Source organism: Anoplopoma fimbria, chromosome 12, assembly GCF_027596085.1.
Source record: "Anoplopoma fimbria isolate UVic2021 breed Golden Eagle Sablefish chromosome 12, Afim_UVic_2022, whole genome shotgun sequence".
NCBI classification, from domain to species: domain Eukaryota; kingdom Metazoa; phylum Chordata; class Actinopteri; order Perciformes; family Anoplopomatidae; genus Anoplopoma; species Anoplopoma fimbria.
Genome location: NC_072460.1, coordinates 16896474 through 16913391, shown reverse-complemented (window position 1 = coordinate 16913391; position 16918 = coordinate 16896474). Strand labels below are relative to the sequence as shown.

The following is a 16918-nucleotide window of genomic DNA, read 5'->3' as shown; positions in this document are numbered from 1 at the left end:
GAACCACAATTTTAGTGAGAAACTGCATTTCAAACCGATCGTTTTTTCTTTCTCTTTTTGCCTTACAGTGGGGATGGCTTACATGGTTACAGTGATTTTCCACTTATATGGATCAAAAAGCTTTGGAGAGATTAATTCCTACACAAAAGCTGTATAGATAATTAGCTTTTACTAATCAAGCAGTCTTCTTACAATGTTCATTTTGGGTATTTCCAAAAATTGAAAACACGCCGTCAGTGCCTCAAACATTAGGCATTGATGGCCTACAGTTTATTTTCAGGCCTGTTGAAATTTTATAAATGCTACTGCTTGCAAATGCATGTATTTCATATACTTTAGATACTGTACTGTATTATAGTGTAATTGAAACATACAAAGTATAGGAATTTAATTAGTACTGTAATTTGAAGCTGGGTTTAAAAGAGCTGTATTGTATTAATAACATTCAGTAAATAGCGTTTTTATTCATGTATAGAACAAATATATCAATTAGATGGTAATCTGCATTAAAAAAAAAAAAAAAAAAGAAAAAAACGGTTATAATGATCATCCACTAAGTGATCAATTCGACCTTTACAGAAGTGATCACTGTCAGAGATGTGGACTGTATTTTCTGTTTGTTAGCTTTGTGTTTTGAAATTAATGAGTATCATTTGGAGGACTGTACGGAGAGCTTTCATGTAGAGCTCCTAGAAAGCTAAATTGCAAATGTTTGTGTTAATGATTCTGATAATAATACAATTTCACTAAAGCTTGTGTGGTTAATGGTCTCTGCCTACATTTGTTGACACTCAGACGCGGCTGTTCTTTGTCTCTGAAGTCTGCTTCAAGTATCAGATGAGCCACACTCCTGACAGTTCAATTCATCCAGCCTGACTTTTATAGTATGTCAAGCAGTAAACTGATGGTTCTTTTAGACTTTCAAATATATCTTACTGTGCAAGTGTCCAATCATCTCTTCAAACAACCAAGTCACCTACAAAAACATGTTAACATACAGGGTTGCTGTGGTTATAACCATATATTCACAGCTATATTGGCATCCTGTCAATGTCAATGAAGATCTTGTTAAATCATTTAAAGACAGATCGTTCTATACATGAACATACGACAGCAGATCATGAGCTCTGGTTCACCGTATTGCATCAAAGCTTGCCCTCTTTGTTTTTGTTTCTTGGCTCCCGAGTTTATCAGGGATAACATTCTTAAAATTAATGAACTAATTGTGCACAAGCTATCAAATCATGATTGTGTAATAACACTCACAACACCCCTGATGACATGTTGCAAAGCACCATGCGGCTTCCTCTTATGCTGCAGTGTTCTAATGAGTTCCCTTAGCGTTGCACCACACTGCGTTGTTTTTGCATTGTCTTGTCTAATTTCCCCGCTGATACTGAACGGCTCAGTGAGGAGCTAGTATCTGTAGTCATCACACTGCGGTTTTTATCTAATAGGAAGACAGGAGAGCAAACAGTACCTGCCGCTCGGTTTAATGAGTTGATGGGATGACAAAAAACCTCATTGATGACACTATCTTTCCAACACGATAGCTTCAAATCTCTCTTTGTCTGGATGCCATGTTCAGAAGGAAGGTCAAATTTGTTTATCTTTCTAAAGCTTTATCTTCTTATGCCAGCTTTGGTTTTTATAATGCTGTTAATGAAATTCAAATTAATTCCTTCCTGCCTTTCCCACAAAACAAACATATAAAAAATATACAAGTACATCTTGCCGTTTTGCTGCAGCCGCATTTTCAGATTTTGTTTGTACTTTTTATCATTCCATAAAGGTCAGTATGTTTAGAAATGTTAAACAGAGTGACTGTGACTTTTAATATTACCCTGAAATGAAAGAACTTATTACATCTAGAGGTTTCAAAAGAGAAAAAAAAATAAAAAGAAATTGCAAAGCAGGTTGAGCAGTATTTTCCATCAGACATGGGGTTGTGGCATTAATTTAACTATAAATAATTATCCATAGAGTCAGAGACGCAGACTCAATCATTTTATGCCTTAATTAATCACCAGAGAATGTTGGTGCATTTAATTGCTGTTGAACTACTGGAATGAGACAATGCACACATTAATTAATAACAGCTATCAGTGGTCAGATATGCCCTTAGCAACTTTATAAACAAACCCTGTCCAAAGACAATTTGCTGACATTGCACTATCAAGATTTATGATTCCCTGGCTACAACCTGGCTTGTTAATTAAGTGAAATAGATCCCCAAACATAAGTCTAGATGCATATGCAAAGCACCAACTGCTATCGCTTGATCAATGTCAAACAGACATTATAGCAATGTCCAGCAATGGTTTTGGATGCTCTGTCATCCTCATTTTCTCTCCCATACAAGCCAACAGTCCATTTATGCAACAATCGTTTAATAAGAATTGCTTCCTGGCACTTTATTAAAATTAAATCTTGATTGTGAAAGGTCAGAGCTGAATATTTTTCTCAGGGACAGCTCTTCATAAAAGCAGGCAAGCTGTAAATGACAAGGTCCCATGACTCAACGAGGAGATACCCTCTGACACCATGCAATTAGTCTCAATAGTATGAAACCACTGGGCGTGTAAACAAATTTAATACATAAATCTCTACGACTGAAATTTCTAAAAAGGGACCTTGTTAATTAAACCATCATGGTCAATGAATGTGCAAGGGGTGTAAAATTAATTTTTATGTGAACTTGCAATTACCGGAACAGAAATGCTAGTCCATTGTAATAGCATCTCATTTGAAAAAAGGATTTAGCTAGAAGCATTTCATAATTAAGTGTAATCATCAGTTGACCTCCAGAAAGGAGAGGGTGTCTCTTTGCCTATAGCTTCACTGATAAGGGTGTTTTATATGGCACAATATCAGGAAGGTCAAATTAAAAGGCCTTTAGTTGCCTACATGTAGATAAAAGAAACAAATAAGAAAAGCAATACACCACAACGTTAAGTGTTATGGCGGTGCGAGAAAAAATTATCAGTAACAAGGAGTTGCCCGGCATTGATGGGTGGGTTTACTGAAGTGCTGAATGAATGAGTCCTAAAACCCAAAAATGAGTTAGCATTCCAGTTCCCTTGTCTTGAAGTCAGTGGTTACTTTGAAAAGGAGTCTTGGGTTAGATGCCTCAAAAAGGTCTGTTGTTAACCAGAGATTTTATCGTTCTGATCTACAATGGAAAATATGTCAGTAAATACCCCTCTGTGTCTTTTGAAGCATTACGTGTCTTAATAAAGACGATGTTAAATGAGACTACTAAACTTCATCACAGCTATTACTACTTTGCATTTAGCAAAGTGGAGATGACGTTAAAGTAATGCGAACCTCATGTAGTTTATTTATACGTTGGATGTTTACTTCTGGTGATTACATTCACCTTACAAAAAAGTGGTGTTCATTATTGAAGATTATTTTGCAGAACAAAACCTGTAACTATAATAAACTTTTCTTATACACAGTTCTTATTTTCTGCAATAATCAGAAATCCAACAGATAAATCCCATTTGCTCTTTGGCGAGCAAACCAGGACAATGCTGACTTCTGGCTTGGCCTACAAAAATGCATCATCTCTGCAGTTGAACTAAAGGGTGGTAAATAAAAAAAGAGCCCCTTGAACAAAGCACTGCAACCTCATAAATGCAAAGGGGCTTTACCCTGACTGATCCTGCCCTGTAACCTCTGAAAGAATAGGATTGAGGCAGGGGCTTGTGTCCCACTTCCATACTACTTAAACCTTCTTATTGTGTACGGTATGTACTGTATATACTACATGTCTTGGTATACTGTTTTAGCAGTTTCTTTACAAGGAAATTATACAATAGCTGTGACTGATTATATGTGAAATACTGCAATTTTGGAATGACATAGCTAAATGTTTCTCTAAAGATTTAATACTTGTTTTGTGTTTTTCCGAGATTATTCTGTAGCTGTCCTACAACCAACCTCTGCAGCTGTGGGCAACTCCTAGAATTCTTCTTTGCATTGCATTGTGGGACTACATAGTGTACATCAACAATACACTCAAAAATCAATATTTTTTAGAATGCATTGAACTTTTGAGTATTTAATTTTGTCATCTTTTTCAAGTTTGAACACACTACATACTCAACACCTGCTTTAAATAAGTATGAAGTATACAATTCACATATATTTAGCTTGTGTTTATGTATAACTGGGACATAGTATGTGACAGTCAAGTTCTCTTTCCTTACACAGTCAAACATTTAAAGATAAGAAAGGCATGGACAGACTGGCATAATGGCTTATAACCCTGTGACAAACCATGGATGAACTAACTGTTTCAATCTGAATATTTCCCTAATTCTAATTAAATAAATCAAGCCCAAGCAGGAAAGGGCTTCGACAGACGGTCTCATAACTATGAGGGAGAAAACAAGGAAAAGGGAAAGCTGCAGTTGATGAAATAAAAAAAAACCACACAGACACACACACATTAAGTGATGAGAGGCTTCCCCAGAGCTCCAAATTAAAGCTGATGGCCATAGAAACCTTGTAATCACTTGTGGTGCCAATTTGCTGCAGAGAAGAAGGAGAGCAGAGGAGCAGATGTGTGCCAGAATACCTTAGGATGATTTCTTAATAGCTTCATAAATCCATTCATGCATCACAAGCATACCAACACTGCTGTCAGCCCGCTGCGAGGCTAGACGCCACACGCCTTTAAGCACCTGCTACACAGACACAAGGTAGTTGGCCCACATACTTCTCTTTGTTACAGTCACTCTACCGATGCAACTGGCAACAATTAGAAGTGCTTTTCTGTTTGTTGGGGTTTTATTCTGCCTGATGGTAAATGATGGACACTGTATTCCTTAATAGAGTTTGCAAGATAACTAAGCTTTGAAACTGCTGATGCATTCCTCTTTTCCTTTGTGTTTAGCCTTTCTTAGTGTCTTTCCTCCACGGGGATTTAGCCAGACTGCTCAGCTGGCTATACCACACAGCTGTGGCCATGCACGCTTTCAGTTAATTACAGGACCACTTCTGTATGACTGCGCAGTCAGCAGGTTCACTCCACAGTTATTGTGGGGAGGGGAGTGGGGCAGAGCCTCATTATCTGCTCTGCACTTACTTTGTTATGGGGTCTCTTCTGCTGGTATGTACCACCCTCTGTCAGTGGAGTCAAGTACTGACTGTGGCCAACCACAAAGTCAAACATTTTATTAAGATAACTGTCTGCAAAGAGATAAAAGATAAAACACACAAAGTATTTTTGGCAAGAACAAATTTCCAGAAATGACTGTGACACTGCAGATAACTGATAATATCTTCTGCATGTTTTTTCTGCTTATCTTCACTGCAGCGATCCGTGCTCAAAACAGTTCCTGTAAAAGTAAAAACTACTCTTAGATATATAATAATGGCTTGGTATGAAATAAAAGTAGGTTCTTTTTTTTTAGCTAGTACAGGCAAATTTAGTGCATACCTGCTCCAGATCCTTATCCTCATCAATGTTAAAGGCAAGTTTCTGTCTCGTTCCCTCTGCCTGCAGCAAACAAATAAATGTACATATTTAAAGTCAAACAGGCATGTATGCAAACACTTAAACTGCTTTGCTCCCTATGCATGAATGCCAGTGGTAATAGAATACATACGGATGTTAGAGGCAAGCTTTAGCTAAAATGACTCTAAAGTAATAAAGTGATAAATTCCAAATTCAGAGTATTTATATAGTAGCAAACCATTATTTGCTATACAAAGATAGTGGAGTAATGTCCTCCTGAGCAGAGAATGAAGTCACGCTCCCACTGTGTGTAATCTGAGTTTCTCTCTGCTTTGTTTAAGTAGCTGTCCGGCCACGTGTGCATGTTAATAAATGTTAGTGCATGTGAGTCCCTGTGTGTGCACCCAACAGGCTTGCTAATCGGCATCACTCTCATACGGCGAAACCGCTGATAACGCCGCCCCGACCCACAGCGGCGGGCTGGAGTGGAGCACCACCTCCAGTTCCCCCCAGTTAAATACTGTTAGCTCTCACAGCACGGAGGCAGTTGTTGCTCAAAAGTAGCCATGTCGAGAACCGGGTGGAGGCAATCCCTCAATCATTTATATGCTTTGAATTAAGAATTTAGCACCATTACAGTTATCACGTACTAGAAGGTTACATTACTGTTTGCAGTGAACTGTACTCCTTCACATTAAAGCTTAATCTAATAAATCTTAAATCTGATGCTTTAAACGTTGCTTATAGTCATCAGGCAGGAAGGGCAGACAGAATCAGCCACAGAGCATACAATGTGCAGCACGACCTTGGCATAACTTAAAACTTTGTTTGCTGTGGCACTTAATGTGTCACAAAAATCTGTGATATTTCTATTTACCCTTGTTGAACCAGATAAGGTGACAAAAGCTGTGTTAAAAGACCCCTTTGCTACTTAGAAAATAAATCTTGCTTCTCTACTCTTCTTTAATCCCTCCCTGTATCCCTAACCTTAGAACCTTTGCCCAGCAGGTGTTTGTATGTGATGTTATGAAAAGGATTTGTATGATAAGGTTATTTTATACAGTGGGGGCCTACCTTTGGGGAGACTTGCCTCTCTCCAGAGGTCTGCTGAGCAAACACAACGGCATCGTGGACAGAAAGGAAGAGATTACTGCTGCCAATATTGCCATCGTCAAAAGCTCCTCCGACCACCAGTTCTTCATACACCTGGGCTGCAGGCGGCAAGACAAAAACATCACATAAGGACTTAAAGTAGAGGGAAACAAGTCATTTTAAGTCAACATTCAAGTTGTTTTTAAGAGAAAATGAAATGGCTGATTGATGCTTAAATGTAATAAATAACAACAAATTACCGCTATATCTTAATCTTACTAGGAAATGGAAGTCCCTCGCTTCCTATGAAAAGCTCTGACATACAACTGTACACTCATTTCTACCAGTGTCCTTGACACAACTTATGGACTTAATGTTCAATGGATGACTAGGTCTCTGTTTCCATGCCAACGGGTGTGAAATGCACTGAAGTCCTGAAAGATTTTACCTTGAACATTAGCCAGGTATAGTTTAATGCCCAGCATCGCGTAGCTTGAGTTCATCTGTGTGGGAAATAGAGGAAAGGAGACTGTTAAAGGGCATAATGGAATAAACTTTTGTATACACTCATACTTAAAAAGGTTCTCATGAAAAGGTTCAGCAAGGAACGTCAGGGTTCAATCTCACAAATCAAATAACTTTTTGTGACAAAAAGGTTCAAAATAAAAAAAAACGTTATGGTTCAGGGGTTCTCTAACTTGCAGAGAGACATGAAGAGGCGAACAACATAGAATCAATTGTTTTGAAGTAAATTAGTTTTTTCAAACAAGCATATCACCTTGATCAATACTTTGATGCCCATTAGGTCTATGAAGCAGACCCCTGCCAAGTCGAGGATGAGGGTGTGGAAGGGCATAGGCTGGGTCTCCAGTGTGGGACTGGGTGGCTCTTGGTCAGGCGTCTGCTCGCCCAGCTCATTGTCACTACAGTGGAAGTTGACATAGCTGGTGGGAGGCTCAGGTTGACTGGCAGTGCCATCGCTCATGTCAAAGTCATTTTGTAGTTCAAGCTGAGATATGGTCTAGTTTTAGAGGAAATACATAGAGAAGGTTTTACAAAAGCAGTCACAGGATGTTTTTTTCAGAAAATCTATGAAAATACGAGCTGCTATATATTTATACTTGATCTCACCTGAGATTTCATGTTTACCAAAGAGCTGGGTTTCCTCCTTCTTGTCTCATTGTCCTTCTTCTCTTCTTTCGCTTTCTCCTTCTGTTCTTTCTCTAAGAACTTCCGCCTGGCTAAGATAAGTTTGCCAGGGTCCAGCCCGGTCTAGACACAAACATGGCTGTGTAAACACCTAACACAACACATTCACACATTCATTCAAGCCTGCCTAACCTTGCGTGACGGCGAAAGAGGTCATGTTTTTTACTGTACCTTTTTGATGACCCTCTGGCGGAATATTTCAGCATTTGCAAAATAGAGGGGTGAGCAATAGTTCACTATTTTCACACCGGTTATTGAAATGACCTGTGGAGTTATCACAAAAAAGATTAGACACAATTACTCCTATATTATGTGTAATAACAAAAAATACACACAAATATTTCGTTTTCATACCTTACTGTACGCCTTCGGGTTTTTGTAGATATCTGTATCCATAATCTGAACCATTGCTGAACCATTACGACTACGGGGAACACATTATTTAATTAGTAATACATTAATAAACAGTTAACGCTCCACTCCATTGTATTTTTGGCAATTTTGGTTAAAAAATGTATCATTTACTCACAACTGTGTCTTGAATATCACTACCAGGACGGAAAAGCCAACTCCGATAGCAACTCCATAAGGCAAGCTGAGAAAGAATGTTGCCAAGAATGACACAACCCACACAGACTAGAAGAGAAAGAACAATAGATTAAGATAAAATATGGAGAAAAAAAGAGATCACATTGTGCTGCAGTATTGAATCCAAGGCTTTGACTGACGCAGTCCAGTTTGCTCTTCTTCCATAAGTAGTAGGGATCAGAGAGCTGAAGGATAGTGTTCTTCAGGTTCACTGCAATCAAGGCTCCAAGCACCGACTGGGGAAACCAAGATTGCATGGTCACTAATTATGCATAGATTTTTCTCTTACCTCTACTTAAATGTTTTGTCTAATTTTTCTTATCTTATGTGCACCTACTTTTGGAAGTGGTTTCAGGAAGGCTCCCAATGCGAGCATGGTAACCATCACGACCAGCATCACACATAGACTGGCAAACTATGAGAGGGCAGCAACAGAGGGGCAGAAGTTAGCAGTTTAAAATATTATTTTCTTGTACTCCATACTATTTTAACTCGACCTCAATTACAGCAAAGCCGTGGTGGAAAGTAACTAAGTACATTTACTCAAGAACTGTACTTAAGTATAATTTTGAACTGCTTGTACTTTTATTTAAATTTAATGGTACTTCATACTTTCACTGCACTACATTTTTTGACAACTTTAAATACTAGATACATTGCCACGTCAGACTAATAATACAAAATATGATTAACAAATAAGTTGATTTATTATTATGGATAAAGATAAGACTTGACTGAACACATAGTTAAATAAACCCCATATTTACCAGCTTCAACACTAAAGTAATGTACATTTTATTGCATCAATAATTCAATACAATACAATCATTTTATATATATTATTCTGAAATCGACCATTCTACACAATGAGTACTTGATGCTAGTACTTTTGTACTTTTACTTTTGAATGCAGGACTTTTTCATGTAAAGAGTATTTCTCCACTGTGATATTACTGCTTCTATTTAAGTAGAAGATCGGAGCCCTTCTTCCACTACTGAAGTTACAGAAATTGTAACGCATCACTCACCTGTGATGTTCCACCAGCACTGTCCACAGCCAGGGTTACAGACAGGGCACAGCAGATCACATGGATCTTAAAGAAGGACCCCAGAAAATTGCTGCAGCCTAGAGCCAACATTTCCTGCACAACAATATGCATGCTGTGTTAACAAAGTCTAATAAAATGCACATTTTGATCTAGTAAAAATATGCAGTTTTTGTACCTGGTTGGGATCCACGTCGTAGCCATGCTTGGCTGCCAGTGTCCTGCCCATAGCCAGGTTGATTACATACCCCACGATTGCCAGGGAGAAAGCTGTGCCCAACATGTCTCCCCACTGACTCACTGTTGGCAGGATTGGTGCTGGGAAACTGGAAAAAAAGACAAGATATGAATATAAATTGAAAAGTACAAAAATGAGTCATTTTAATTAATGAAGCAACCATTGATTCTAAGTAAGCGGATGTATGCTTTACCCCAAACTAATTTCTCCCACTATGTCCATGTGATAGATCTTAGGAAGATCCAGAGGGCCTGAGATGGCTGTGGCCACCACAACCTGTGCAGAACAGGGATAGGGATCAATCACCACTATCGTCCTAAAAAGTATATTTGTAACATATCTAGAAAAATCAGCTTCATGGAATTAAACAAAAAATAAAGAAGTGAACTTTTGTGTCCTCAGAGAAATTACAAACTATAAGCTACTTACAACTATGATCTCCATAGGAACGGGGAAGGGCAGCTTGTGGCGGTAGCGTGCACTCAGCTCCTTCACCACAATAAGAACTATGCTGCTGACCAGAGCAAATACTAGCGATGCTATGTTGGTATCTGGAAGGCCACGTATAATATCTACAAGAGTCTATGGGAAATAAATAAAATGAAATATTTTAATGACAATCAAACTACCAAAGTTTTCTGATATTCTTTGGCCAAAATATTGGGGATAACTTACATATATAACAGCCAGCGGACCACTATAAGGTGGCACTTGGATGCCAAAGATGTACTTGAGCACTGAGATGAGGATTTGCAATCCTGCAGCAGTCATGAAGCCTCTGATGAAGGATTCTGAGAGGTAGATGGCTACAAATCCAAACTGCATGAAGCCAAGGCCAATCTGCACAAACACAACTATTTTTCAATGTGTCACTTTTAGATTAAATTGTACTACACATGCCTTTCAAACTTCACTTTGAGATGATTTTAGTGCTGAGTACCTGAATGATTGCAGTGAGACAGGCCAGAGTTCCAGATATTCCCAGGCGAACCTCATTCATCATGGCTGTGTCCACTATTGTAGCATTATGAGTGGCATTGAAATGGCTGAAGTCCGACTCTGGGGCCAGCCTTAGACACACCATCCCCACCATAATGCTGAGGACAGCAAACGTACCTATGGAAAGTAGTGTGTCAAATATATTTTCTTTGCTATACTGCAAACTGGGAAGTCAGGCCAATCGCAGCTGATCTGCACAGTGCAGTGCAGCCCTGGCAACTTATCACTGTCACTATAAGAAATCACTGTTGATAAATCACTCTGGTTTACCTGGGACCATCTGGTGAGCAGTGCCCATGAAGAAATACGGGATGAGGGGAAAGAAAGATGAATAAAGGCCGTTGACAGGAGGGAGGCTGGCCAGGAGGGCAAATGCCATGCCTGAAAAGAACATAAACTGTTTTATAACTGTCACATAAATCATGACAACATAAAAAAACCACAAACGCTATGTTATATAACAGAGCAAACGTTGCTGAACCTAGCTTCAGTCTGTGGGTATTAGAGAGCACAGAGGCATCAGAGAGAGGAGAGCATCGACTGACCTTGGGGAACCTGAATGGTGCCAGCGCTGACCCCGCTGACGACATCACACAGCAGGTTTTCTTTCACTTTGTACTTGGGAAGCCAGCTCAGTACAGGCAGATGTCTGAACAACAGGCCCTTCAGTCTCAACAGAGAGCATCTGACAGAAACAAACAAGGGAAACTCTTTGAAGAGCTCAAGTTTTCCGGTTGTTACTTTGAAAAAGTCCATAACACATGTCTAAACTTTATATTGACTCATAGCTTCAGGACTCTCCACTGTTTGATCACAGACACAAAGCTTGTCAGAGGTAGAGTTTGTGTGATGGTGAGACATGAAGTTCATGTTGACTGTGTGGAGAGATTGCAGTTCTGTACCTGAAGAGTTTCCTCACTTTCTCTCCAACAGGGAATTGTCGACTCTTCTTGTCAAACTCTCTGTCAAAGTCTGGGAGGTTATATGCCGGCCTGTCAATCACATAACGTGGGCGGTCCCGGTGCATGGCTATAGCATATTGAAATGTATTAGGACCTTGGAAAACTCTCTCTTATACTATGTTTTCAAAGTGCAACTTAAGGAATTACATGACAAACTATATTTTCCTAAAATTAGTCATTAATCAAGTCAAAGCGGCAACATCATCAATATCATTTTAACTTAACAGCACATGCTAGAAACAAGTTTACACATTTTATTTTTCACACGTAAACAAAAATAAAATATGTTTATATTTATAAAGTTGCGGACACAAGGGAATTTTTAGGATTACGCTTCTGCTGTTTTATATTTAGGAATCAAATTTCATGTCCATGGCCTTAATCTAACCTTGAAGGGTGAAGGTAGGTGGACTGCTAAAATATTAGCTCAGCACTAGGTAAATAGTAGCACACGCACAAGATCACTATATGCGTCTTACACTCTGCTAGCTGTAGGAAAATATTTGAAAACTCTACCACATTCTATGTTTTGAGAAAAACTATAAATAAAAAATGATATCTGAACTTAATAACATTCAAGTGCTACCATTTTGGTCGAAAGCTAGCAACTTACTTTGCTTTATATTAATTATGCTTTTTCTTCAAACGAGCTTGTTACATTGTAAAAAAGTTTAGTAATGAGGGTTAAAGCTCAAGAAGAAAGAATTGACTATAAAGACAAAAATTGCAAAGAGATTCCTCACCATTTAACAAAAAAAAGATACCTGTTGAGAATCCAGTGCACATTAGCTTCAATTACTCAATCATCAATTAGATTTGGTAAAAGGTTTTGTTCTGCTTAATCTCAGAGGTCATCTTTTTTAACGATGTGCATCTTCTTATAATAAGGAATAAAAATCAGTAATAAGATGACCTCTAGAATTTATAACGTTCTGTATTAATTTACAGGTCTTAAAAGAAGACGGCACTGTACCTTATTGCTGAAGCACAACGTCTGCAGGCATTTGGCTCAGATGTGTGTATTGCCCACTTGTTTGATTACTTATCAAGCTACGCTCAAGACCCTGTACACTTCCTGGGTGGAGCTTAGAGAATGAAAAGCTTCAGCCTTAAATTGCTGATTCGTTAGCTGCTGCTGTATCGGTGTGGTATAGAGCAAGGAGACAACATACTGTAATTAACAATAAATGTAACTTTATTGGGTTCAGTTTCTATGTACATGTAACATCCTCACATTCATTTTCTCATCAACAAAAATAGGTTTAACATGTTTTTATAATAGAAGGTAGACATGAGCAACAGCTGGAAATGAACCACTTACAAAGCCTAGTTTAACTTGACTTGTACAAAACATGCTAACTGTAAAATAACTGCATACAAATAGCGTATTTCATAATTTAGAATGGAGAGCTGAGAGCTATTATTTCCATTGTATTAGGATATGTGTGCAAAACAATGGCATCAATATCAAATACTAAAGTGCATTATTTATCAAACTAATTTGTGTTTTCTACACAGAGGAATGTTATAATTGTTCAGTGGACTCATGATAGAAAAAAAACAAGTCTTCCCCTGGTGGAACAAAAGATTAAAAAGGAACAAATTCCACAGGAAAGCCTTTTCTTCCGTTCTCCTAAAAGTAAATGTGGGGTAAGAAGGGAGACATAAATTACATTAACTACCCTCTTCAAACGTTTTAAATAATAGTAACACTTCATATCAGTGATTGGATTTTTAAAAAATGGTTTCTCAGATTGGGACAGAGACAATGAATGGAGCTTAGAGACTGACTTTGCAGACAGTAAGACAGTGGAATGACGTGATGGGAGTATTCTGTTGTTCAAAGCTGTTGACTATGAAATAGCTCATTTGGGTACAAACATTCAAGCACTCCAACGGACACTGTCAACCAAGCACTTAGCAGAGTGGGTTCAGGTAGGAGGTTTAGTTTTGGTTCTGAGGATTTTAGCTTTGAGAATATTTTCACTTTCATTTTCACAGTTTTCCATTAGATTAAAAGCCTGTTACGGTGGGGATTTCCTTATATGTATGAGCTGTTTTAAGATTAAACAACCCAAAGATAAAATCTTAAAAACACAGCATGTCTCTCCATATAAAGCCTCAAGCAATGAATTCAAAAGCAGCTCCAGTCTTCTGAAGGTCAGATTTATGACTACTTACAGGAATATAATATTTAGGTCATAAAAGTAGGAGAACATAGGACAATACAAATACAGAACTTGTTAAGCAAGTAAGACAAGTGCAATTCCTTACGCTAGAAGTCAGGTGACCTTTTAATCTAGCCATGTCTGCTCTTCCTCCTCTTTGTAACAAAAGCTCTTTGACCAGCTCCTGCTGGCACCTTAAAACCTCTCGAAGTCCATTTCAGTCTATAAAATCAGTACTGACTAGAAGTCGCTGAGGATGCTGATGTCTGCAAACTCCTGGCGATATCTGTAGGAGTATAAGGCCAAGAGGAAGGACCATTTGAGAGTCAGGAAGCTCCACACACAGGAGAGGTAAAGGCTCCTTGGGTCAGTAAGAGCTGTGGGACAGAAAAAGCCATGTGATGAATACTTGCATTAGGAAATCAATCCTATAATCATTAAGTTTGAAGTCTTAATACTAAATGGTTTTTTTCTGATTCTCGATTACACTGAAAATGAATCATTATAAACTAGTAACAGTAGAGAGAGCATTACATTGCTTCTGTGTGATGGCGAGAGTTAGGAAGGTGATGAAGGCGGCCACTGCCAAGACTGAGAAGAGCACACCAACAGTGATGAAGAACTTGAGGCCTTTGAGCCAAGTGCGCCAGAAGTCCTGCAGGTACATGATGTGTGTGACAAGACACCAGAGCGCCAAAACTCCTGTTGAAAGACAAGTTGAAACATTTTAAAAACATGTTACATGGAAAAAATCATTGAAAAATGATATATATATATATATATATATATATATATATATATATATATATATATATATATATATATATATATGGGATCTGTATCAACTTCGAGATTTTTGTTTATAGTGCATTAAGTTTTTTCATACATAGACATTTTCAAACACCAAATATCCACTTAGTACTTATTGTATTCGTATTAGTTTGTTTCTGCACTGTACTTTTGCTCTGGTTTATGCTCTTAGATGCTTGTTTAAGAAAGGAGATGCACTTATGACTTCTGGTGACTAGTAGTTCTCTTGAATACCTATGTTGAATACACTTATTGTAAGTCGCTTTGGATAAAAGCGTCTGCTAAATGACTAATGTAATGTTATGTAAAAATGTCAATAGCCTCAGAAAGCAAATATCGATCAGGGTATAGGAAAGTGAAAGAGTGAAAGAGTTAAAGCTTACAAAGTGATGCAGAGGATGAGGAGAATATAAATCTGGTCATATGCAGAAATGTGACATCATTTAAAAAAAAAAAAAGGTATTGAGCTAGTTAACACAGAACAAATATTCATTTAAACAAATAATAATGTGTTTCCATGTCAGTGACAAGAACACAACCATGACTTTATTTCAATGCGATAGTGGTGCGATGTGTGACTGTGCAGGCCTTGCAGAAGGACCAGGCAGCCCGAGTTAAATACTCTACTGGTATGTGAATAAGACGATCACATGCACGTTTAACCTTTCAATTAAATCTACAAGTTAGGTTTGTAAACATACCTGACAGGCCTCCCATGGCCGCCGTCCATGGCTGCTTGTATGCTATATTCCAGACCAAGAAAGCCGAAAGTCCAACCAGGGTACCAAAGGTAGCGTATCCGATGCTGATGTAGATCCTGCTGACCCCCATTGTGAAATCCAATCCAATGTCTAGTGCGACACTCAAAACACCGATGACACAAATTAGAGATCAAGCCTTCAGCCGGAAAACAAAGTAGCAACACAAGTGTTTATCTGCTACTTCGCAAAGATGAAAAGCTGTGAGAGAGAAAACAAAACGCCCACCGTGGATCCTCGTCTTCAGCCGATGCCGCAATATATCAATAAAGACCCAATTGTATCGGTTTAGCTGGTCTGTAAATATTCTTCACTGTTAAAAAAAACACTGGGAATACGGAATATTTGGTGTTTCTATGTGGAAGAAACGAGTTTGTCCCGGTGCCTTTTCAACAATTTGCCGAAAAGTCATCTATCACTTGAACATTCAAATATCTTTGCAGCAAGGAAACCCCCAGCTCGCAAGCACCCCGCCCCTAGTGGATAAAAGAGAAACTGCAGGTTTAGACCTCTGATGCCAAACTGTTGTGATCATTTGGAGGCTTGGTGTTTGACATGTACAAAGGGCAACAGTCTGCTCACTGCAAAGGCTTCTCTTTGTTTTGATACATAACAAATATATACACAAAGAGGTTGCATAAGTTAAGTTAAGTACAGTCAGGCAAAGAAATGAAAATACTGTGTTGATTCTGTCTGTCAGCTAGAAGGACAATAGTTTACAATTAGGGGTGGAAGACGTAGTCTGATCCTCTAAAAGTAGCAAAACCAGACTCTGAAAACACTCCTTTTTGTTTAGAAATATAGAAATATATAAGTCCTGCATTAGAAATATTTCTTAAATATAATGTCTGATTGGCAGAATGTTTAAAGAGTATCAAAAGTAAAAGTATATTCAAATTGCTGAAAAATTACCCCTGTGAGAGTGTTTCTATTGTATCATTATTAGTGGTGCACTTATGTATAATTAATATTTTTATGTAGAAGTTGGTTGAGGTGGAGCTGATTTTGACTATTTTATATACTGTTCGGTAGTTTAATATATTTCACTTTTGATGAACTGATGTTTTATAAAGTTCATTATATGTTTCAAACAAAACAATCTTGTTCTGCATAGTAACTAGTGACCAAACCTGTCAGATAAACATAGTAAAAAGGACAATATTTGCATTTGAGTTGTATTGTAGTAGAGGTATAGCGTAGCATAAAAAGGAAATAGTCAAGTAACATACAAGTATGTCCAACAGAACTTCAGTAAATGTACTGTTACATTCTACCAGTCTTAAATATTAATGCTGTCGAGAATACTGCACATTTTAAGATGATTTACTTTTTTGTTCTTAAAATGTTTCATCTTGTTTAACATATAGCTGGAAAAAATGAATGCAAATTAAAACAAAGACTGTGCAGTTGCTTATATTCTGATCCTGTTTTCACATTCCCACACACAGACTTTGCTGTACTCAGCCCGAGCCCTGGGGCACTCTCTTCACAGCCAATCAGAGAGATACAGGAAGCTAAGTCCACCAACACTCCAATGTTGCTGGACTTGGCTCTTCTCAAAATCATCCTCGGACATTTGAG

The 16918-nt window shown here is 38.1% G+C and overlaps 2 protein-coding genes across 2 annotated transcripts; both read right to left on the bottom strand.

Annotated features, from left to right (window-relative positions):
• Window positions 1-4519: 4519 nt before the first annotated feature.
• Window positions 4520-11666, bottom strand: LOC129099470 (solute carrier family 26 member 9-like). Its single transcript, XM_054608724.1, has 21 exons — window positions 11542-11666; window positions 11185-11324; window positions 10910-11020; window positions 10581-10756; window positions 10316-10480; window positions 10070-10222; window positions 9834-9916; window positions 9581-9728; window positions 9385-9498; window positions 8694-8771; window positions 8497-8592; window positions 8298-8404; window positions 8123-8192; window positions 7940-8032; window positions 7691-7831; window positions 7338-7580; window positions 7008-7062; window positions 6542-6678; window positions 5450-5509; window positions 4640-4691; window positions 4520-4539 (listed from the first exon to the last, which is right to left on the bottom strand). The coding sequence occupies exons 1-21, from the start codon at window positions 11664-11666 to the stop codon at window positions 4520-4522; spliced, it is 2367 nt and encodes a 788-aa protein (XP_054464699.1).
• Window positions 11667-12778: 1112 nt separating this feature from the next.
• Window positions 12779-15533, bottom strand: slc48a1a (solute carrier family 48 member 1a). The gene is made up of 3 exons (XM_054609705.1): window positions 15281-15533; window positions 14304-14471; window positions 12779-14146 (listed from the first exon to the last, which is right to left on the bottom strand). The coding sequence occupies exons 1-3, from the start codon at window positions 15408-15410 to the stop codon at window positions 14010-14012; spliced, it is 435 nt and encodes a 144-aa protein (XP_054465680.1). The 5' UTR covers window positions 15411-15533; the 3' UTR covers window positions 12779-14009.
• Between the last annotated feature and the right edge of the window lie 1385 nt (window positions 15534-16918).

Bases quoted from the DNA above. Each gene is read 5' to 3' on its own strand.
- LOC129099470 (XM_054608724.1), bottom strand. From the start codon at position 11,666: ATGCACCGGGACCGCCCACGTTATGTGATTGACAGGCCGGCATATAAC. The intron at 9,917-10,069 runs GTAAGTAGCTTA...TGTTCTGCACAG, and splicing joins TTCCTATGGAGATCATAGTT to GTTGTGGTGGCCACAGCCAT. The intron at 8,772-9,384 runs GTGAGTGATGCG...GCCCTCTCATAG, and splicing joins GTGCTGGTGGAACATCACAG to TTTGCCAGTCTATGTGTGAT.
- slc48a1a (XM_054609705.1), bottom strand. From the start codon at position 15,410: ATGGGGGTCAGCAGGATCTACATCAGCATCGGATACGCTACCTTTGGT. The intron at 14,472-15,280 runs GTATGTTTACAA...GTCTTTCAACAG, and splicing joins GGCCATGGGAGGCCTGTCAG to GAGTTTTGGCGCTCTGGTGT. The intron at 14,147-14,303 runs GTAATGCTCTCT...TCTGTCCCACAG, and splicing joins CGCCATCACACAGAAGCAAT to CTCTTACTGACCCAAGGAGC.